The sequence below is a fragment of the Cladophialophora bantiana genome, assembly GCF_000835475.1.
Source record: "Cladophialophora bantiana CBS 173.52 unplaced genomic scaffold supercont1.6, whole genome shotgun sequence".
NCBI lineage: Eukaryota > Fungi > Ascomycota > Eurotiomycetes > Chaetothyriales > Herpotrichiellaceae > Cladophialophora > Cladophialophora bantiana.
The window spans coordinates 713,959-737,136 of NW_015971580.1; the positions used below are offsets into that span (position 1 = coordinate 713,959).

Sequence of the window (23,178 nt, forward strand, 5' to 3'; positions counted from 1 at the left end):
GCAGACCCTGACAACAGCGGAGGGGGCAGGTCTATCCACTAGAAAGACATCACGATAGCAGTGAGAATGTAGGTATTGTTGTTTACCGTTGCGAGCCAAGGAAGATGTGACCTGAGGCTCTGCGGAGAAATTTAATTTTCTTGAAACGCAGTTACATACCTGCCAACTCCGCAGATGTCGCAGTTAAAATTTGGCCTCGCCATTCTTTTCGTCCCCGTTACCCGCATGTTGTCACGTTAAATGGGACTTCAACTACGGCCGGCGATGGCTCCAGCCCTCGATGTGCAAGCCGACGTTAGCATCCAACGCGAAGAGAGTGTCAATCCGTGGGAAGAGCTGGCTAGAAAACACTGGTGGGACAAGAATATTACACCTACAAAGGTCAAACCAGAAGTGATCAAGGCAACAATTTGGGATCCTCTCGAACAAGACTCGTTTCCCTGGCCCTCTCTCGCCATTCTTGAGAACTACCAGATTCTGGAGAGATTTCTCTGGCCGACATTCTCATCAGACTCTTCCAACCACCATGTCTTGCTCATTGCAATCTTCTTCAATGTGAAGCAACGGGCTCGTCTCCACGACTGGTCCTTGTTCAGCAATCGCCCAGCAGAATTTTCGAGCCTATTTCGTCGAATACTCTCCTTGAACCTCGACTCCTCGCTCTCTATATTTTCCCGCTTGTCTCTCCTCCATTTCGTGCTCGGCGCATTTCAGTCTCTGGAAAATGATCAGGTCCGCAAAGAGTGCGCACCGCTTGTGTCAATCGCAACATGGCAAAATATACATGATGACAAGACAAGAGAGAGGCTTTTGGAGGCAAACCCAGCAAGGAGAAAGGCATGGAGAGCCTCCGCGCGAAAATATGGTGTCGCAGATGCAGAAACTCAAACTCGTTTGCGGTTCGATCGAGCATGGCTGTATACAATGTCGATTGATTTCATCGCAAGGCTCAACGCATCCAAGTTGACCCATTCTCAGGAAATGGTCTACTGTGAACGCTTTCTTGAATTCCTGATCGACCTGATAAGTCAGTTACCCACCAGACGATACACGAATCCTCTGTTGAAAGACCTCAACATTATACCCATAATCCGAACATCAAAGCTGTATGAAAGAGAGGATGCTGTCCTTCTGCATGATTTGACCGTCCTTCTCGAACATTTCCAGACTTTTGCGATTGATGAATTGGGAGGCACTGAAGGAAATCATGATGACATGCGCAAAGCCCATTATCAAGCATTGGAGAGGCTGCAGCGAGTGGCACTCCAGCATTTTGAAGACAAACTGAAAGTTCTTGCACTGTCAAACTTTGGATCGATCGACAAAAGAAGCGAGCTAGAGTCTCACTTTGCTGCGTTGACGGACTCTGAACTGCAGGAACTATGTGCACAGCTTGGGCTCCGAACTAGCTATCCTCCGTCTGCCGGAATCGCTGCGACCCGTGCAATTATGATGGAGACCCTCTTGACATCCTTCTCCAGGCCTCGAGATTTCCGCGAGGCTGTGAGCCAGTTGGCAGTCCTACCCACAGCCGACTCGCTGTATGACCCAGCCTTGCTGGGGATCGAGCTTTATGACGGTTTTCGGCCGCTTGGAATTCCCAAATTGAACCTGCAATATCTCACCCTCAGCGACTTCATGTGGCGTTCATTCCAGCTCTATCAGGCCGAAGCTTACTATGGTATAAGGAAGGACATGGAAAGCGTTGTGAAGCGGATGAAGCCGAAAGTTGGGCGAGATCGAAGCACCATAGTATTCGAAGGGTCTTCGAAGATGGCTCTACCGATTGGAGAGCCTGCAGTCATTGAAGCCGGTCCTCCAAAAGTTGGTCACGTCAAGCCTAGTTTCGTACGGGCGGAAGTGATTTTGGATGTCAGCCGCCTTACGGACGGTATCAGAAGAGAATGGGACAATCTCAAACCCCGTGACGTTGTATTCCTACTGGCAGTGAAGGCCACCGACGATCCTCGACTTCTTACCAATGGTCATTCCGGCAGTCAAAGTGAACAAAGAATGTTCACCAGTCTAAGAACCGCTGAGGTTGTCCAAGTCCTGGACGACAATGGGCGAGCTCTCAGAGATACACAAACAAATGGATACACCTCAAGGCCTCGACGGAGACGTCTCTTGCTTGACTTGGACGCAAATTCCTACGCTGTCGACAATCTAAAGTCAGGCCGAATTGCGTCGGACACCGCATCCCTGAACATTATCGCTCGCCGACAAGGACGGGAAAACAACTTCAAGCCTGTTCTGGAGACAATCCAAGCTCTGGTCTCTTCAGGGACTGTGCTTCCATCATGGCTGCAAGAAGTGTACCTAGGCTATGGTGACCCACTAAGTGCTTCATTCCCGTCCCTTTCAAATCACATTGACTCCATAGACTACCTGGATACGTTCCTTGATTGGCAGCACCTGTTGGACAGCTTCCCAGGGAAGACTGTCGAAACTGGAGCTGGTCAGTCCGCTCCCCTCAATCCACCTTACGTCCTTCAACGTGCTACGAACGCTTTAGACGAGCCCCCAACAAACCCGAAGAAGAGACGTCGCGATCAGATGGAGCAAGACTCATCCACTGTCAAGGTTCTGACCTACAAATCCCGCAACACTGGACCATACCCGATGGACATCCCTCGGAAGAACTCGGTCCGCTTCACACCGAAGCAAGTGGAAGCCATCATATCGGGGACGCAGCCTGGTCTTACTGTTGTGGTTGGACCCCCAGGAACGGGCAAGACTGATGTCGCAACGCAAACCATCAACTTGCTCTACCACAACTTTCCGTCACAACGCATCTTGCTTGTTGCTCATAGCAATCAAGCGCTCAATCAGCTTTTCCAAAAGATTATCGCTCTTGATATTGACCCTCGCCACCTGTTACGGTTGGGTCATGGAGAAGAAGAGCTTGACACGGAGGAGTCATACGGTAAATATGGTCGAGTTGAGTCTTTCCTGGAGAATCGTCAATCGTATCTGTTCGAAGTCAGCCGTCTTGCCGCTTCCATTGGCGCTGAAGGTGCACACGGCGCTTCATGCGAGACGGCAGATTATTTCAATCAGGTCTTCATTAGACCGGCCTGGCAACGATTCTGGGATGCTGTCAATGCAGAAAAGGCCACCTTCGAATCTGTACTCAATGCTTTTCCATTTTACAAATACTTTAGCAACGCCCCCGTCGCAACGCTGTTTCCTCCCGACTCCACGATGGAAGAAGCGCGGGAGGTCGCATCTGGCTGTCAGTATCATATTGACAAAATCTTCTCAGAGCTAGAGTCAATTCGGCCTTTTGAAATCCTGCGCAATGGCCGCGACCAAGCGAATCACCTCTTGGTAAACGAGGCACGGATCATTGCCATGACATCAACGCACGCCGCCATGAGGAGATCCGAAATAGTTGAATTGGGCTTTCACTATGATACTTTAATCATGGAAGAAGCAGCACAAATAACCGAAATTGAAACCTTTATCCCATGCGTGATGCAAGAGCCGGACCCTAAGACGGGCGAACTGCCCCTGAAACGAATCATCCTCATAGGAGATCATCTGCAGAATTCTCCCATTATCCAAAACCTGGCTTTACGCCAATACGCCAACTTCGAACAATCCCTTTTTCTACGTCTCGTCCGCCTAGGCGTCCCGACCATCCATCTCGACCAACAAGGGCGCTGTCGCCCTTCAATCGCCAACCTCTTTAAATGGCGCTACAACCACCTGGGCAACTTGCCTCACCTCGTCTCGCAGCCGGAATTTTCACGCGCCAATGCTGGCTTCCGCTACGAATACCAATTCATCGATGTCCCCGACTACCAAGGGGCTGGTGAGCGTGAACCAACGCCTCATTTCATCCAAAATCTGGGCGAGGCTGAGTATGCTGTAGCCTTGTACCAGTACATGCGCCTCCTGGGCTATCCGTCACGCAGCATCTCGATCCTCGCGACATATTCTGGCCAGAGGGCGTTGATCCGTGACGTGCTGGAGCACAGGTGCAAAAACAACCCGCTCTTCAGCATGCCGAGGACAGTGACGACGGTCGACAAGTACCAAGGTGAGCAGAATGACTACGTCATCGTCAGCATGACGAGGACCCGCTCAGTGGGATATCTCAGAGACATCAGGAGATTAACGGTCGCGCTGTCGCGTGCAAGGTTTGGATTGTACATCATCGGCAGGAAGGAGCTGTTCGCAAGCTGCTTTGAGATGAAGCCTGCTATGGACATCTTACTGCAGAGACCGACTAAGTTAGTTGTCACCACCGGGGAGATGTTCCCCACAGCTCGTTTGCTTGAGGACGAGGTGGAAAGTACGTCAGAAATGGAAGGAGTGGAGCACCTCGGTCAATACGTCTATGAAATGACCCAGGCAAAGGTCAAGGCGTTGGGAGGACAGGTTAACGTCCAGATGGAGGCGGATAGTCAAGGTGGCTATGGAGCTGAGGAGGCGGAGGAACTTGGCGTTGATGCGGGTGAGGAGGATCCGTTGCATGAGGTCGTCTGAATCCATTAAGTCCGCCACCCTATAAATGCAACACGCGTTTTCGCCCGACCAACGCGTCGACTCTCAACCTTTCAGCCACTCATCCCCTCAACCACCACCTCGCCAAATCGCTCAAATGGACGCCAATCGAGAGGCTAGAATGCTATCGGCCATCGACGACTATCAATCACATCGATATCCCTCTATTCGGTCTGCCGCCGCGGCGAACGATGTTGACCATTCTACCTTGAACCGTAGGCTCAAAGGCACCACTTCATCGAGACCTTTGTCACATTAATCGCGACGATCACTGTCGAATACACAAGAGATGCTATTAAAGAGATGAATTCGTGATCTCGAGACAATAGGACACCCTCCGACCTTCTCTGTGGTGCGAGAATTAGCCCGCCTTGTTCGTAAGACATCTAGCGGCGTCCGAGGTAGGTTTATACCTTCTGTATCGCCTATAATGTCTAGCTTTGTACAAATTAGCAGTGATAGAGGCTCTGGCATGCCAACCTCTACAGAAGTCATGCCTTTTGGCCTATAGACAGAGTACAGTGTTGAAACCTGAACAGGGGATGGGCGAATGCCAAGAAAATACTCAGCCAAGTTGACAGCACATGGGATACAAGCTGGTTCTAATACACTTTTCCGTCTCATTTCCCACGAACATGCCAACGCGACGACACGCGGAAGTGCGTACTATATCTCACTGAAACCGCGGCAAGCCCAAAAATGCTTCGCTGAGGATGGTGCGAGGGTCGAGGAATGTGGCTGACAGTGCACTTCCGAGTTGAGAAGATCTCACTCCTGCGGATGTGGCGCTAGCCCCAGCCTTGCCGCTGCCATTTGGCGGAGGCGGTGCACCTTCCTTCTGTCAGAGTTCCACGTGAGTCACAGACATCACTTGTGAATACAAATACAAACAAGCAACTGTAGTTGGTGAGCCTCCTGTTAAGAAGACCTTCCTTCACTTCCCCCTCGATTTTCATTCTCAAACCTTTTAACTTTGTTGGTGAAGAGAGTCTACCAGAACCTCTGAGACGCCCAGCATCGCGCCACGTTGTCCATACAACAGATATTACCTATTCTTTACTGTACATTTCTGCTACGTACGTCAAGATGGGCGGCTCCGTTTTCAGCGCCGATGGCCTGTACACGCCACGGATGCCCCCAAAAGTCTACGAGTCGGTTCTCTCCCGTACCCAGGAGCTCCTCAGGGCACACTTCAAGCTCGTCGGCCATGCCCTCGAAGCACCTGCTAAGACGTCCCACGGAGATATCGATATCATTGTGGCAGAGCCGATGGATCGAACGGTGACTTCTGAGCATCGAGTCGGGGATTTTCTGGCGAAGCTGCTGGGGGCGGAAAAGTGGAAGAAAATGGCCGGGAATTCGACGTGTAGTCTTGCGCTAAGATGGCCCAAGGAATTCGAAGACCAATTTGTAACGGAGGGTGACCTGAGCGGAGGTTCACACGGTGGTGAACTTGGGGAAGGAGAATTGGATGGTCATCTATCCGATCAAGAGGAGAGAACGAAGACCCCCATGAAAGAGAACGCCAACCCCAGCCAAACCGCTCCGGATCGAGCCGCTACCTCTTCCACCACCATTTACCCTTCCACGTCCTCATCCTTACCCACGCCCCTTAATCCGATATCGAAGCATATCCAATTGGACATCACCATCACGCCTACTCCCGCCTACTTCCACTGGCACATGTTCTTGCGAGCGCACGGTGACTTCTGGCAAATGCTTGGGATGATCGTCCGTCGATTCGGCCTTACTCCTGCTTCCAAAGGACTCTGTCTGCGGATAGCAGAAGTCGAAAAGCATAACAAGGAACAAGCAAGGGTCCTAATGACCAGCGATCCAGATACAGTCTTGGACTATTTGGGTTTGGATAAAGAAAGGTATTGGCGGATGTTTGGGAGTCTGGACGAGATGATGGACTATCTGTCAAGTTGTAGGTTTCATGATCCGGGTCGCTGGAGAGATCGGACCAAACATGTCGAGGAAGGAGAAGAGGCGGAAACCACAGAAGGTTCCGTTACAAGCCGTGCGCTTCTGAAGGCAAATGACCGTCAGCGTGTTGCCAAACGACCGGTTTTCGCGTACTGGTTTGAAACCTACCTTCCTGCTCACATCGACGACCCCCCGGGCAAATCTGCGTTGCTGACGCGAGAAGACGTCGTCGAGGACGCGAAGAAGTCCTTTGGTGCCGATTTTGCAACCCGATTTGAAGAGAGGAAGAGAAAAATGGTCCGCCAGATCCAGGTGGACATGCTTTGGGCTCAGATCAGGAAGAACCTGCCGATAGAAGGTCCTGAGATCGGGTATGTCATGAAAGGGATGAAGAGAGAGATTGTAGGGAAGCGTGAAGAGCAACCCCCGGGGCTCGAGAAGCTTAAAGGAACAGATGAGGTCAGAATGGCGTACCAAGCCGGCAGATTTGACGAGGTCTTGGAGTGGGCAGCGGCCAAGTGGAGCGAGGTCGGACAGAGACAGAAGAAGCTGGAACAAGAAAACAGCCGGGTCCATCTCTTGGAGAAGGTCAAGCGCGATGGGCAGCAAGAGAAAGGGAGGAAGAAGGCGACGCAGAAAGAAGTGGCTGCCGGATAGACTTCAGGGAATGCACCACTGGCCATAGCGAATTGCCGTTGGAGACTGTAGCTGCCGTCCCTCCTAAGTACAGTATGTGAGGCCCAGCAGCGATATTATCAATGGTATGAATCAATTTCAAGTATTTGGGTATCTTTTGGACTCTCATCACCATATAAGTCCGCCGGCCTAGCCCTCTTACGAGGTCTCCTTGTCCTTGCTGCCGCCTCTGTCTTCTGACTATTCACGTTGATCACGGGGCTTAGATACTAACACCTTATATCTCATTCATACCCTCACCATGGAAAATCAAAGACGTCGTAAATTTAAGCGCCTGACGGAAATATCGGGGCCCTTGGACTCTCAGCGTTGTCGATCCACATCACCAAGTTCGAATGGTCTGCTCGTCCTATATGTGCCATTGAGATGGGACACTATGGTATTGCTGATCCTTACCAGCAATCGAATGAATATCATAAAGATTACCTTGTTTGCTTGTGGGAGATTACAAAAAGAGAGATCATCGGCCACTAGTAATGGAATGACCTTGTTGCGTGAGAGAATTCGTATCAGGAGATTATCATACCCGCTTTTAGCCGGGTTGATGAGGAAGCGGTGGAGGTGGACAGCTTATCGAGCCTCTTTACCAGGCTTTCTCGTAGGTCCATGGTCTCAACTAAGCTGGCAAGGCTGACTGAGGAGTTTAAATCACAGCCAATGCCTCCGGCCTAACTAATTTCTTCGGCCGTTGAGACTCATCAAGCGAAGAAATTGGTCTGTCACTTCGATGATGAATACGATGATTCCGATAGCGTTCTCCTGGACCAGGGCAAATGTGTATATAAACAAGAAAGAACGCGCTGAACAGCGAGATAGAGGGAGATCTCGGAAGCGGGACCAATGCTCTCAACCATTTGATACTCACCGCATCACAGCTATTGAATAGAAGGACTCCCTTTTCTAGGTCCTTCCTTCCTGACTCCCCGTAAGACATTGCCCAAAGGACGTAATTCTAATGTTGAGGAAGATATATCCATTTGTTGTTTTTGATTGCGGATGCTCTAGATGTGGAGGTGTGTGTATACATATCCGTCTCGCCGTGTCTTGGCGGCGACGGACAATGCTCTAGCTTAGTCATTATCACGTGAATGCGTCCCCGCTCGCCCGTCCTAGCTGATTACTAATGCATCTTAGCGCGAGGTTATCCAAAACCTGATCAGGCGAGCAGGGTGCAATTCCCAGGGCTGTTACAATACACGTGATTATCACGCAGTACGCACACGGCTTGTCCGTCGCTTCGATTGAGCTCACGCAAAAACAACAGCGAACAACCAACACAATAACTCTCAGAATACACAAACCGGAGCACAATACAGCCTTCTCAAGAACATCATCCTCTTTGTCTATCCATGCTCCTACTCTCCCCTTCGATCGCCGCACCCTGGGGACAGTGAACTACTTAGAGACGAGGCGCTAACTACGACAAGGGCTTGCTGAAACTTCAGACTCGGGATGGCAGAGCATATGATTGGTGGAAGAGGGCAAACGCCGACAGCCAACCATTCTTGTTGAGCTGGACTCTCATACTCGTTCGTTTCGACTTGTTTCATCTTGCCTACCCCCTGGGCTATGAACAGCCTCGATTCGTCTATCTATAAATATATGTATGAGATCAGATACACTGAATTCAAGACAGAGTAATTACTGAGCCCGCGTCCTCTCAAGGCTTTTGTACAAGCCCTGCAAAGTCTGACAGAAACTCTGCTCTCCCTGGCCCCTGTTTCTGATCCTCCTAGCTTATCACTCCCGGCTCGTCACCTTGGTTACGGGATCTTAACTACAGCATTCTACGTAATGAACATCCTGCTTTTGACTCACCATGGCAAAGTACGCATATCAACCCCTAACCGGCAAGCCAGGTGCTAGGTCCATCAGACTGATCGAGCTTCAACCGGGTGTCGACAACGACCCTATCAAGTGCAACATCACCCATGCGTCTCTAGACGACAATCCAGAATACTGCGCCATCTCCTACTGCTGGGGCGACGCCTCTGACCCGGTATCCATATCCTGCAACCCAGAAGGTAACACGCTAGCTATCACTAAGAACCTCAATGAAGCCTTGCGCAACTTCCGCTACCCGTACGCCTCGCAGCTCCTATGGGCGGATTCGATCTGCATCAACCAAGCAGACCTCGACGAGCGGCGAGATCAAGTGATGCTGATGGGCGACATCTACCGCTCAGCACAGCGGGTGCAGATCTGGCTGGGCTTGCCACCCGAGAAGCCCAAACGCAAACCCGACATCCGGCTCTTCGACTTCATCTCTCAAATCGCCTATGCAGACAGCGAGGTGCCCTTCGACGCGCCACCCGTCGTCCGAATGGTATTGTCGCTTCGCTCGCTGAACAAAGAGCACTTCGAGGCCATGGAATGGGTTACCAGCCGCGAATACTTCCGTCGCGCTTGGATCCTGCAGGAGGTTGCTCTAGCTCAGTGTCCGCTCCTCTACTGTGGCTCTGACAGCCTGCCCTGGGATACATTTATGGAGGCTTTTGGACTTCTCATGGACGCTGGTGTCGCACACTTGGTTGCGCCCTTGGGCACCGAGTTTGCGCTGGCGATTGAGTCGACGCGCGAAACCGTCACCAGTGTGGAAGAGGGTGGGAAGGAGGAGACGGGGGAGGGGAAGGAGAAGCGGGAGTCAATGCTGAGTTTGCTGGTGCTCCATCGCTGGCGGCTGGCTACTGACCCCAGAGACAAGATCTACTCACTACTCGGCCTAGCAAAAGACAGTGGGCCTGCAGGGCTGAATTTGCGTCCTGACTATAGCCTTAGTATCGCCGCCGCGTATGAACGCTTAGCCCGAACCCTATTGGATGCCAATGGGAATCTGGACGTCATAACCGTCGCGGGTATACCTAGGGAGCAGCCTGGTGCCCCTGATGGCCTTCCTTCGTGGGTGCCTGACTGGTCTAGCACCGAACGCCGTTCGCCATTCGCTCTTCGTGGACGGTTCCTTGGCATCGAAAAGTCGGCCTTTCGCGCCGCTGGCGATTCTACCTGGACAACGGCTTCTGCAGAGGCTACTACAGGTGTTTCTACGGCTATAGGAGGACAACTCGGTGTTCAAGCACAAATCTTGGACACCATCGGTGAACTGGGCCGCGCCATGCGCCCAGAGTTCGGCGTCACGGAATACTCGCCTAGCTACACGAAGCTTCTGGATTCGCTTTACTATGAGGACACGATTTTTGGCGAGTGGGAGAAACTCTGTGGTGCGAGACTAACTGGCAAGACTTACGCTGCCACAGGCGAGCCACTCTTCGATGCGTACTGGCAGACGCTTATCGCGGGGTACCTCGAAGATCCCCACGACGGCGACGAGAACCACGTTAAACTTAGTAAAAGAGGTTCGGCGTTCGACGCCAAAAAGCGCCAGTTCCTTGCATTCGATCGATACAAGCGCAAAGCGCGCACCCTCGCCCGCATCAAACACAAGCTCGCCACCGGCAAGGTGGCGTTCTTTTCCAAACCGGCCAGGTTGTGTCTCGCTCTCACTCTCATCTTGGCCATGATCTTCTTTGCTCCTAAGTCTGCCCCTGCCACCGTCAACACCGGCACCGCTGGCAGCATTAGGTTCAGACTCCCGGATCAGACCGAGACGCGCGACATTGCTAACGACATTGCTCTCGCGTCTGCAAACAGGCGCTTCGTTGTGTCTAAGGGGAGGAACCTCATCGGTATGGTGCCCGCCTCCGCCCAGCTTGGGGACCGTATTTGCTTGCTGAAGGGCTGTAGTGTGCCGTTATTGTTGCGGCCTTGCAGTGGAGATGGTGGCGATCAGAAGCAGTGGAAATTAGTTGGAGAGTGCTACTTCCATGGTGTTATGAACGGGGAGCTGTACAATGAAGCAAAATGTGAGCCAATATGGCTATCTTGATACATGGGTATAGACATGTAGCCGCTATTAGTGTATCTAGAGTGGATTTCTTAAACATACTGTAACAGAGCACTTCAGGGTTCGGCATGCACGTGCAACAACGCACAGAGGCCTGTCCAGCAGATCGGGAATCGAGAACGCGTTTCTGGTTAATACTGACAAGACAACAACACCACCAACACCACCCAGAAGGGCAGCGGCTAGGGCTACGGACACCTTAGCACAGCAGGAGCATCGAGGAACAGGACAGAACTGATAAAACGCTCAGGAATTAGGTAGGTGGCGCCAAAAAGCCATAGAATTCATGGTACTCTGCTCAAACTGTAAAGAATGGCACACTGCCAGCACTGTAAACTGTTCCGCACCCTCTCTCTCTCTGCCAGCCCATTTTGGTTTAACAGGTGACTAGACAACTTTTTCTCCCTGCCACCGCTCTACCAGCCCAGCCCAGCCCATCACAGCACAGCCACTTTGCCTTGTTACAATACCTAGATTGGGAAGGCGATAGTTCAATACTACATCTTAATAATAATATTATGCCAATAATATATATTATTCTATTCATTAGGCTAACGTTGGGATTTCTTGGCAAGTAGGCAGAGTCAAGTGATAAGTGTATATAGATACCCCTATAGTATATGGTTAATACTGTACACGACTCTAAGCATAAGAGAGAGAGGAGAAGAAGAAGAAATGCGCCTCTCATGCCGGGAGTATGCTAGTAATAAGAGAGGTCTTCCCGAGTTGTGAAACCTCTTGGCTGATGGTCTGATATCTTCGCCCAAGCTTCGCCATAGCGTTGATGGGTTGATCGTGAGTCGGATGTTTAGTCGAATCCGTAACAGCTATGTCGTAATCAGCGCGTAAGGTATGAGTAGTTAAGTTACCACGAACGGTATAGTTCAGTAGATAGTATAAGTTGGCTACGAAGAGAGTGCAACTATGAGAGGGAAGGAAACGTAGCTGTACTTATGAGGGCCTTCCGAAGTCAGTCAGTCTACTAGCATACCAACATATCATCATACCAACATCTTCCTTTCCTGGACATTACGTGACCTTTTCCACCTAGCGGCCGTATGTAGGACTGTGTTTAATAATCGATGTAGCCTGGAAGGCTGCTTTTATAGCCATAATTACTGGCGTCTTGACATATTTCGCAGTGTGTTCGGAAGCCGGATTGCGGCCCCCGACTGGGCTGAGGATTGCCCTAGTCTGACAGCGTTTTCTCCCAAGTTCTGCTGTTGGATTGCACTCTGCTGTCAGGTAGAGGTTTTTCGTCTGTCTTGGCGCGCCGGGAGAGGCGGCGGGCTGGGCATCTCAGTGGACAGTTGCTGTTCGATAGGGGAAAGCTTCAAACCTTAAAAAACTATGTGTCAACGTCATCATCACATTGTCATCACATTGGATTCCCTGCCTCGGTGCCTGCGATTCACCAATATGCTCAATCATCGTTTGCTTGTCCAAGACTGCAGCCCAGTTGACAGCAGCAACGCTGACTCTATCAGTTCCTTTCCCCATTTTGGGGATCAGGAAGGCAATATTCGGGTCTGTCGGCCATCCATGCTCAGTTTCCCGCTTTTGGGCTACCTGCCCCCGGGTTCTCCGCTCATTGCCGGCATCAAGGCTCACTTGTACCCGCCCAGCTGCAGCTCAGGACAACTCAGCGGCAACTCAGCTTAGCTTACTTTGCCCTCTCATCCGACAACATCATCTGGGGCCCCGAAAAGCCGGGACGAGCGGGGAACTGGGACGGCCTTAGCCACCGCGACTCGAAGCGACATTAGCAGGAGTCAGAGGACAATTTCAGCTTCTTGAGGATCTTCAGTCAAGCTTCTGTGATATCAGTTCTTGGCAGTTCGCCGCCCTAGTACCTGGCTACTCATACAAGTATGTTAGTTCAGGGTTTCGCTGATTGGCAACACGCTATCAACTCGCCGTACGAATTCCTTGACCTGGGGCTGCGGAGAAGTTGAAAAGATACCGAAGTCAAAAATGCGGGGAAGATCGACAAAGGATCCGGACCAAACCTCATATCCTGATGACCCGGTCGACCTCTCTGCTTTGTCTGCTCCCTCTTTCCACCGGAAACCCGCTTTAGATCATATGCACAAGCAAAGACGGCGACACGGAGTACCAGCCGGCAGCCTCATGAGAGGCGGGGTCGAGACCCGTTGCGTGGCCTTTCTCCTCTCCAACCCTCTTCTCGTTGATCCCTGTTTAAATGAGCGGTAAGAGCTGAGCAATATGGTCACTCGTGAAGATCATTCGCTTGATGCCACCACAGTCTCCTCCCAAGCTGATCCGCATGCGCTTTCTCCTCACCGGGGATCATTCCCCTTATCGGCGGGGTAGAGGGAGGAGGAGCTCAAGAAATTTGCTCTCGACAAACAAAGCTGACCGGCTGTCCAGTTATATATACGGGTCGGGAGCTTTCTGTGGCAGCTGCGTTAAGTGAATCGCGGTAGCAGCAGCGCCGGTCTCTGTATCCTGTGGTAGTCAAGTTACTTCACGCAGTCTCACAGTCTCACACAAAACCCTTGGGCTTTCTCTCATCATGGGCTTGTTTACGGAGCTGCCCGAGGAGTTCCAAGAGGTGGACGTGATTGTGGCCGGAGGCAAGTCCTTCCCTTCCACCCCGTTCCTCTCGCTCACGAGTTTGCATAGGAGGCACGGCGGGGTGCGTGGTCGCATCTCGGCTCGCCGAAGCAGACCCAAACTTGTCAATTCTTGTTATTGAGCAGGGCATGAACAACTACAACGTGCCCCAAGTCGTCCAGCCGGCCCTCTTCCCACTGAACCTTGACCACAACAGCCAATACACACTCTTCTGGAAAGGGAATAGGGCACCACAGCTTGCGGACCGGGAGCCAGTCGTCCCCAGCGGCGGAACTCTTGGTGGCGGCTCATCGATAAACTGGATGGTATACACTCGGGCTCAGCGATCTGACCTCGAATCATGGAAGACGCCAGGGTGGTCTTCTAAGGAGCTGCTTCCATTCCTGAAGAAGGTAAGGGGATTCTCTGTCCTATTTCTTTCTAAGCCCGACCTATCTAACTATCTAACCAGTTTGAAACTTATCATGGCCGGGGTGAAAGGGAGGCGCACGGCTATAGTGGCCCCATTAACGTCTCCAGTGGCACATTCCGGGCCACTCGTGCCGAGAACGACTTTATCGAAGCCGCCGCCAAAATTGGCTACCCCGAACTGAAGGATTTGCAGAATCTCGACAATAACAACGCCACCGAGCGCTGGCTGCGCTACGTTGGCCCAGACGGACGACGCCAGGATGCTGCCCACAGGTTCCTCCATCCAAAGCTGCAGAGCGGGCACTACCCAAATCTACATGTCCTGACGGAGAACCAAGTTGTGAGGGTTCTCCTCGATGACAAAAAGCGAGCCGTCGGGGTCGAGTATAGGCCGAATCCCAAATTCCAAGCTGCTGCTCGTGGAAAAGCTCTCCTTACTGCTCGTGCCTCGAAGTTGGTGGTCATCTCTGCGGGCGCGAATGCTACGCCACAAATTCTCGAGCGCTCCGGAATCGGTGACCCGAAGATTCTCAAGCGCGCCGGAGTCCCAGTTGTTGAGGACCTGCCTGGTGTGGGGAACGATTACCAGGATCACCACCTGACGCTATACACCTATCGAACAAGCCTTACGCCAAACGAGACCATCAACGCCTTTGCCGACGGCCGATTGAATGTCCAGGAAGAGATCAGGAAGAACAATAAGCAACTGGGCTGGAACTCCATGGACGCTTCAGGGAAGTTCCGTCCCACCGAGGCTGAAGTTGAAGCGCTCGGACCCGAGTTCAAGAGAGCCTGGGATCGAGACTTTAAGAATGCTCCTGACAGACCCCTGATGATCATTGCCATGTACTTGAGGTAGGACAAAGTATCCCGTTTCCACCATGGGTGTTATACTGACAGAGACCAGCTTCTTTGGGGATCATTCTACGTTACCGGATAACTCCGAGTATGTTTCCATTGCGAACTGGACGGCGTATCCCTATTCGCGCGGCCACATCCACATCACAGGACCGAAAATATCCGACCCGATTGACTTCGACGTCGGCTATTTGAAAGATGCCAACGAGATCGACATCAAGAAGCATATCTGGGCGTACAAGACCCAACGCGAGATCTTCCGTCGCATGAACATCTTCCGCGGCGAGCTAGCGGCAGACCACCCTCGTTTCCCTCCAGGCTCCAAGGCCGCCGTGGTCGAAAAGGCGGATGGCCCCGTCGCCGACGACGCGAAACGCATCGAGTACACGCCCGAGGACGACAAGGCCATTGAAGAAAACGTCAGGAAGATCGTGACGACCACGTGGCACTCATTGGGGACGTGCAAGATGGCGCCGAGAGAACAAAAAGGCGTTGTGGACGCTACCTTGGGCGTGTATGGCGTTCAGGGTCTGAAGCTGGCGGATCTGAGCATCGTACCCGAGAACGTGGGTGCAAACACGAACAACACAGCTTTGTTAGTCGGCGAGAAAGCGGCCGACATCATCATTCGGGAGTTGGGTCTCAGATCTCGTGACCGCGAAGCTGAGGGATACTCGAGAGCGAACCTGAATATTGCTCGACTCTGAAGATACCGGTAAGATGAGGTCGATTCACTCATCAAGGAGGCTGGGGGGGGGGGAGGATATTGAATATGGTCCGACGAGGATCGCGGGGGAAAGCGTCTTCCTATCCTATGACAGGGAATATGAAACACGTTACCGTTGTGCTAAACTTGGCTGGATTTACCGACTTGAGGGTTTGACTCAATTTCTGGCATCCGCTCGCCCGCGATGGCCAGCGCGTTATGATCATGTGCACTACGCCCTAGTTCACTACTCTTGGGCGACGAGAGGCTGGTCGAGTTGCGCCTTCCACGGGTCTAATACAGGTCCAACCAAATCCAATGACCAAATCCGGCTCCCCTGGGGTGGCGTCGTTACGTGTAGTCACCGTAGCCTTGGTCTGATGAATTGCAAACCGATCCTTTAGCAACCCCTTGATTAGCCTGCAACGTCATCCCAGGTCCCTGTGGCTTGAAGCCCTTGTAATCCTGTTCTACATTGATTCCCCCGGCTCACGGCTCAGAGACGGGGCGTACTCGGGACGCCGACTTGGGACGCCGACTTTCTTTGGCAAGACTTTGGTGACATCAAGTTTGACGCTGATGGGTACAGGGGGCATCATTCGTGATTTCATATTGCCATCGTGCTGAACTATTTCTTTAGAGGCCAGACTAATATTGTCGAAGTTGACATATCCAGCACCGGAAGAGAATGTCTCCGCGTTCTAGGCAGGTTACCTATGAAGCTGGGAAGTGGTGCAGTTTAGATCGCGAATGGTAGCATCATCTTGGTGTCGTCGTGAGGTGACAGAAAGTCTCAACATGTGGTCCTGCGGGAGGAGCTCACCCTCGCAGGCTGAGGCGAGGACCCGGCATCCTCGTGTTCACTTGCGAGGTTGGTCACACGCGCGAGAGCAAGAATGTAGTCGACTATTTGATGTCCAGCTCTTTCCTTAAACCATCGTTTGTAGCTGTTAGACGGCTCTCCCGCGCATTCTCGTGTTTCGGCTCTCTGTATTTCCTCTCGACGGCTTACTACGGGCTTAGAGAAGGTCGTGGAGTCCAAAGAGAACGTAGGAGAAGTGGTGGTGCAATAAGTCAAGATGATCTCCGTCTGGGTCCTAATCCGATGATGGGCCCTGTGTTGATATCATGTCTTGGATTTGTGTGTGTATTCATCTTCCACCACCCAGGAGGATAATAATCTGGAACGCCCCGGTTAATGACAAGCCCCAGCACCAGCACCTCCCTCAGTTATCCTGCCGATCGTCTCCCCCCCTTCTCAAAGACCACGAAGCTGTATTTCCACCGTTGCCCAAAAAAGTACAGGGAAGAAAGTGTCATCCATCCGAACACTAAAGCACACGACTCGGTTCCCCCCTTCTCTCTGACTCGTTTTTGTACATTTCCCATCAATGCCAAGTGATAGACGCGGGGGCCGGGCTAATTACGCTTTGGTCGTGAAATCCGTCTCCGTGGGAAGCAGTCCACCATCGGCTGCCTTTTCGCACGTACAACTTCCTGAACTCCGCTGGCCACACGCGCACGTAGTGCCCGTGGGAGGAGCGTTCTCAGTGGCGGCGCGGTCGCAGGTACATTGGCCGGCGGGACGGGCTCCTGTAGTCAAAAGATGAGAGGTTAGTTAAGGGGCTTTTTTGTTTTTGGCAATTGTGCTCCAAACATAGGGAGGGTGGAGGGGAAATATTTGACGAAGAAACATAGAAGAGGAGACAAAGACAGGGGGTGAAACCATACTGCATGAGCATCTGGGTCCTTGCAGAGTGTTCTCCTGATCCTTCTTCTCGCAGGTGCAGTGCATGGCGGATGTTTTACCGCACGAGCAGGTAGCCTTCTGAGCGCAGACGCATGCGTCGCTGCGGCCGCAGCATGAGGTTGGTTTGACCATGGTTGCGTGAGGTGTGAGTGTGTTTGGGAGTTGTACGTTGGTTCGGTGAGAGTCGCCGGCGTCAAATTGTCCGTGAACGAAGAGCGCAAGTAACTGATGAAGCTTACAGAACCCCAGTGATGGAGGGGTTGAAGGGTTTATAAGTCAGCGGCAATGACGTTCCAAGACCAGGGGCTGACAATCATTTCAATGTTGATTGGGTAGCCTTGCTACTGGTGGGGCAAGTCACGAACCAATCATTACGTCCCTATTTGCAAAGCACATCTCCACTAATCCATTTGCCTGCATGCACAAGTGGCGGGTGGGTGGTATGATCCCCTCGCCTAGATCTCAGATTAGCCTGTGCACACGGCGATGCGGGTAGTAAGCAGTTGTTCGTGCACCATCCACACTTTATGCTAGGATAAGGATTGGCATTGAAAACAACCACTATGCTCCTCCTCAGCACGGAAGCATCACTCTGCTTTGCCCTTTCCGTCTGATTTGGACACGTCCTTTCTCTTCTCCCTTCCACCCTCTTTCATGTTCTTTGTTCCGAAGGTACCAGTCCTGCTCCTCCAAGTCGTCACTCTCTCGGGCTTTCGTTCAATGTGGAAGCTGAAGTCAACTTCGCCCACAAGACTCTTGACCATCCCTATTAATCGCTCCAGTTCCTCGCTTACCAAGCTGCTGGCAACCTGGCAGACGGCAAATGCAGCATAACAAGGCTCAGCAACATGTTCGATGCCTAAAACATCAGGATCAATGATGTGAAGGTCTGGCCCAAGACGATACGGATGCGGCACTCTGAGGAAGGGTGGAAGAGGCTGCGCGTTGGTGACACTTGCGGACAGCAGACTGAGCATGGATGTGATGTCGTGCGTGGTTATATTGAGGCTGCGCATGAAGAGGCGAAAGTTGTGGATCCACGGTTTCTCCATGTCTGGCAGCGTTTGAGATTCGCCAGACAGCATGGGAGAAAGATGATGGGTCGACGGAAACACAGGCGCGGAGAACAGAGGCGAGGATGGCGAAAAGGTGCGTGTGGAATAGGAGATGAGTGTCATGTAATTGAAGATGACTTCCATTGATGCGATAATGTCGTGGTAAGTCTCCTTCGGGAAGCGGCCGCCGATGGTGGGCTCCCATTCACGAGCCAGGAGCCGTAGTTTGGAAATCTGAATACTCGTTTTTGCAAATGCTTTACCTCGAGCTTTTTCCACTCGATAAGCCGGACTTTTCTTGATTCGGGGATCCAAGACGAAGTCTTGGAGGCGCATCTCAACCGTACTGTGGACTGTGGCGTAGTATGTTGCCAGAAGGTAAAGCCCGGCTCCGAGCTCTCGTCGTAATTTACCATGAGTGGTCACTGGAAATGGAAAATATGACCAGATAAACGCGACAAACGTCCCGGTCAGCACAGTGGCAAGTCTGTAGGGCGCCAGAAGATAGATTGGATAATACGGCTGCCCAGTCGAGGCCACCGTCTCTTTCCCAAGCTTGGTAACTTCCAATTCATATCCCACAATGAGCAGATTAGTGACGTTGAAGAGAATGGCGCCAACTGAAAATTGCGGAAACTTGAAGATAGTGTAAAACCCGAGGAATTCGACAATGAAGAGAATTGGGATGACTCCGCCGGCCTTCCCGTCTGGGATATACCACAAAATAATCGAGGTGCACATGGCGGCTATTGTGCCGACAACCCGGCCCAGAAATCCGATGACTGAAGCGCCTGTTGTCGGAGCCAGTGAAATGGCAACAAGGATGAGAGCCCACAGACCACGTTGTTGCAGAAACCAAGTTTGAGTATCGCGGAGAAAGGCGATGATTCCCACAGTCATGACGGCGCAGACAGCTCTGAATCCAAAAGCCGATTCCTCAGAGGCAAAGAAATGTGATGTGCGTCGTATCTGATCACCGATGACCTCCAGGTAGCTAGCAGCCGGCAAGTGCTCAGGGTCTCTTCGCTTTTTGTAAGCTTCTCCAAGGTGAACAATGGTTCGAGTGCCTTCACGACCAGTAATCGTGGGATCTGCTATCGAGTCCGTTGAAGTCCACATAGTTCGAACCCATTTTTTCATCCGCTTCTTTCCGGGAAGGATCAACCTCAATCCCCTTTTTGTGGCTTCCTGTGATTTGACATTGGCAAAGACCACAAGGTCCAAAACGCCCTTCGCTGTGGACCAAGTTAGGAACTCGATGTACAAGACAAGACACAGTCGTTGTTGATTCTGTCGGTAATGTCTACCGATGGCGAAATGGTTGGTGATCGTTGGCTGTGGGTCTTTGGAAAGGTCTGTCATGAAAGCAACGGGTAGATCAACACCGGCTGCTTGACTCCAACCTCGTAAGGCGCTGGAGCGGGAGCAGTCAAATTCATCAATCATTTGACTCAAGAAAGCCACAAAATCCCTGTCACCTGGTCGTGGAATTCCCTTTTCTCTGTCTTCTGCCCGTTTCCTCCTGCGGCCGAATCGCAATTGAATGGACACATGATCCAGCGCATTTTCCAAGGTCTCTGCTAGGGAGTCGAAGGAACTCACGAGCGAATCCATCACATTGGCCCATGCAATTCGCTCCGCTTCCAAGTCGTCGAAAGCTAGACCCTCTAAATCATCATCTTCTGCGGCGCCTACCGCTCGAATCGCCACTTCTTTCAGAATGTCAATCAACGTGGACATCCCATTCATGGGTAAAAGAATAGATTGAAGCAATTCGCGAATCTTTTTGAGGTCGTAGACGTCGAGGTGACCGACAGCAAACTCTGTCTTGGCATATTCCAGTTCAGTATGCATGCGTCCAAAGGTTGCAGACAGACTGGCGGTGCTGAGTTTTAATCGTTGCGCTTCTGGTGAGTTTGTCGCTCTGATCTCTTTGGGACTCATCCTCGCGGTAGAAACATTCGTCTCTTGCACGCACGTGAAAACCAAATTTTTGCGTCGCATTCGTCGCATATAAGCACCCTGAGCTTTTAGGGAATCCTTGAGCTTGCCGACAAAGTCGTCCGTCAGCTTGAAGCAGAGCTTCCGGTGACTCCGGGGAAAGATGAAGAACGAGACACCGACTGCTATGGCAAATCCCATGAGGAATGCCCCAATCATGTGTTTGATCAAGACCTCGCCCTGCGACATGCGTGCTATTCGCTATGCAATGTCAGTTCACGCTTGGACTGAAATTCTGGCGTGTCCTCACCGTTGCATTGATTGAAGCCACAATGACAAAAAAGCTCAGAATAGTGCCGGTGACTGAATATTCTGGACGCAGCGCTCGTCCCACGTTGATGAGGTAAATGGACACACAGAGCCACACTGCAATCACGGCGCTAGCCGAGGCGCTGTAGCTGATCTCAAGATTGTTGTTTGACGAACTATTTGGTGGAGCGTTCTCTGAACGCTCCCTAGACTTGACTGCACAGTAGACAGACAATAGCATGACAGCTGCGGACAGGCAGACTCCGAAAATATTCAATGTCATAGTCTTGACAAATCGCGCTCGAGGCTGGGTTGCGAATGAGAAGAAGGCCATAATTGAGACCAAATATCCTAGGGTTGTATAAATTTGCGCGACCGAGTTTGACTGATTCCTATTGTTTGTTCAGCGCCGTGGTAATAAAAGGTTTACCATACTCACATCGCTGCGGCAATTGCCGGTGGTAGGGCTCCCCTGTCCTCACGTTATTTTAAAACCAACAATAAGAACGGGTCCAATTTACTTTGCCATCATTTTCACGGTTTCCAGATCGAGATCGAGCCATTGCCATACCAGTTTCCAGATCGGGGCTGCTGGCTTTGACTCTTCAGTCATGTTGGAGCCGTCATCGCTATCCGATTCCCAGGTTGATTGAGACGAGGGATCCTCTCCATGGGTTTCTTCTTGCATTCTGCTTTCAAGAGAAGCGACTTCAAGGAAAAGAAACTGGTCATCGGGACCTGATTTCGAGCTTGATAACTCAAAGTTCTTTTCTTCGACGTAGTCTAGCTGACTTCGTCCGACGGGCAACGTAGCTCGTCAGCCGCTGTAAGAAAGGCAAGGCTAGCCTCTCGCCACAGTCAGATTCTCGAACAGGTATGTTCGCCATAGAGTTGTACCTACTCATGCGCTCCAGTTCTAGCGACGGCTCGACGGATAATCGTGGTAAATATTTGAAGGAGCGGTAAAGGATTTTTGTGTTTAAAGTTGGAAGTCTTGAAACAGGGAAGATGCGGGCGTATCGGCAAAATATGATATCACGTGCACACGGATACCATTGTGCAATCAATCGGAAAATTTCAACTTTTGAATCAGCATTGATCATGAGTGGACCGTTCCTTTCAAGATCTCCACAAGCACTGTAAAGAAGGCTTCGAGGATAAAGAGCTATCTCCAAACGGCAAGAGTGCTAACAGCCCCGATTGCTTCGCTTGTACTCGGTAGTCCGGGGTCAATCGCGGGGATGTTGACTTTTAGTCGAGGCAGAGGGGGGTTAGGACATGCTCTGCGTCGCCCAGCCAGAACAGGTGCCGAAGTTGGCAGCATTTCCATCCACGATCTTGCTCAGTCCATGACCTGACAGGTCCGCGCAAGCACCTCCCGTCTTCCTACCTATGTAGACTCCCGATGTAGAAATCTACTAATAAACGTCCTTGCCAAGCACAGACGCATAATACCCAGCGAGCAGTACTGAATGTGTGGTACTTTACCAGATTTAGTTTAGTACTGTTGTCAAAGGCTTGGCGCTGCAGCCTTGTTCCCCTTTCCCCGAACACTGTTCAGCCTGACTTTGGATAGCTTTGCTCAAGTCAGACGCCTGCCATCTAGTTGTTGAATCAGTGATTGTCCGGGTACGCTCATGCACAGCACGATAGATCTGTTGCGCTGTGCTAGAGTCCATTCTGTATCTTCTCACATCATCTTGGACCAAGCGTCTTTTTAAGCGCGACAATAACGGGAAGTTCAGCGACCTCAGCAAGCAGTTTCTTCACAAAATGACTGGTTTTAAGAAAATCCAGTTTCTGCGGAGAGCAAGCTGGTCGTGACAGATTAGATCACTTCTGGATCGACATTTACTGTATCACAAGACGAACCACGTTGAACTTTCAGAGGCAATTAACTCTACGTTTCGCTAGTATCGTGGGGCGGCAAAATGCCATGTATATCTAGCGGACGCTTCAGCGCAAAGTGCCGAGATAAGGGCATGGGAAGCCGACTTTCGAGGGTGTCGATGGTTTACCACGGCTGGACACTGCAGGTGCTTCTTGCATTAACTTCAGTTCAGTTTTTCTCCTGTGAGGGCATATCGATCGGGGACAAGGCATCTCTCGAGTCGCTAAGCCGGGATATCACCGGCATCCCAACGGAGGTTCTTCTTCAAGAGAAGCCTCTATATCTTCTACATCCACATGCCCACAGGTCGAGCGGCAAATACCTTGCCCCTCATCCAGTAAGAGGTAACTCTGGTCGGTGTAGATGGCGCCTTAATCCACTCTTAGCCCGCACACGAAACGGTTGGTCTTGGACCCAAGAAGACTTAGCGAAGGTGTGGAAGTCTGAAGGAAGCTGACCCCAGTTGATACCCCTGAAGGAATGATAGATTGACGGGTTGCTATCTAGAAAGAAGAGAGGTATGCACCAGTCCTTTATGGGGCCGTGTTGCCTAGGCAAAGGCAGTGGCAGCATACCTAGCTCGCGCTACACTCGTCTGAGCGGCTATGGGGCCTAGTACTG

At 51.5% G+C, this 23,178-nt stretch overlaps 5 protein-coding genes across 5 annotated transcripts; 4 read left to right on the forward strand and 1 right to left on the reverse strand.

Moving 5' to 3' along the window:
* Positions 1–264: 264 nt before the first annotated feature.
* Positions 265–4,494, forward strand: Z519_04580 (uncharacterized protein; the record flags this gene model as incomplete). The annotated part of the gene is made up of 1 exon (XM_016762326.1): positions 265–4,494. One exon carries the CDS (start codon positions 265–267, stop codon positions 4,492–4,494), a length of 4,230 nt encoding a protein of 1,409 aa, XP_016621273.1.
* A 1,104-nt stretch (positions 4,495–5,598) lies between these two features.
* On the forward strand, positions 5,599–7,098 carry Z519_04581 (uncharacterized protein; the record flags this gene model as incomplete). The annotated part of the gene is made up of 1 exon (XM_016762327.1): positions 5,599–7,098. The coding sequence occupies one exon, from the start codon at positions 5,599–5,601 to the stop codon at positions 7,096–7,098; it is 1,500 nt and encodes a 499-aa protein (XP_016621274.1).
* A 1,858-nt stretch (positions 7,099–8,956) lies between these two features.
* On the forward strand, positions 8,957–11,020 carry Z519_04582 (uncharacterized protein; the record flags this gene model as incomplete). Its single annotated transcript, XM_016762328.1, has 1 exon — positions 8,957–11,020. The coding sequence occupies one exon, from the start codon at positions 8,957–8,959 to the stop codon at positions 11,018–11,020; it is 2,064 nt and encodes a 687-aa protein (XP_016621275.1).
* Positions 11,021–13,574: 2,554 nt separating this feature from the next.
* Z519_04583 (uncharacterized protein) lies at positions 13,575–15,612 on the forward strand (the record flags this gene model as incomplete). The annotated part of the gene is made up of 4 exons (XM_016762329.1): positions 13,575–13,697; positions 13,762–14,028; positions 14,088–14,902; positions 14,955–15,612. 4 exons carry the CDS (start codon positions 13,575–13,577, stop codon positions 15,610–15,612), a joined length of 1,863 nt encoding a protein of 620 aa, XP_016621276.1.
* A 2,336-nt stretch (positions 15,613–17,948) lies between these two features.
* Positions 17,949–21,354, reverse strand: Z519_04584 (uncharacterized protein; the record flags this gene model as incomplete). The annotated part of the gene is made up of 4 exons (XM_016762330.1): positions 17,949–20,618; positions 20,668–21,058; positions 21,106–21,138; positions 21,188–21,354. The coding sequence occupies 4 exons, from the start codon at positions 21,352–21,354 to the stop codon at positions 17,949–17,951; spliced, it is 3,261 nt and encodes a 1,086-aa protein (XP_016621277.1).
* Between the last annotated feature and the right edge of the window lie 1,824 nt (positions 21,355–23,178).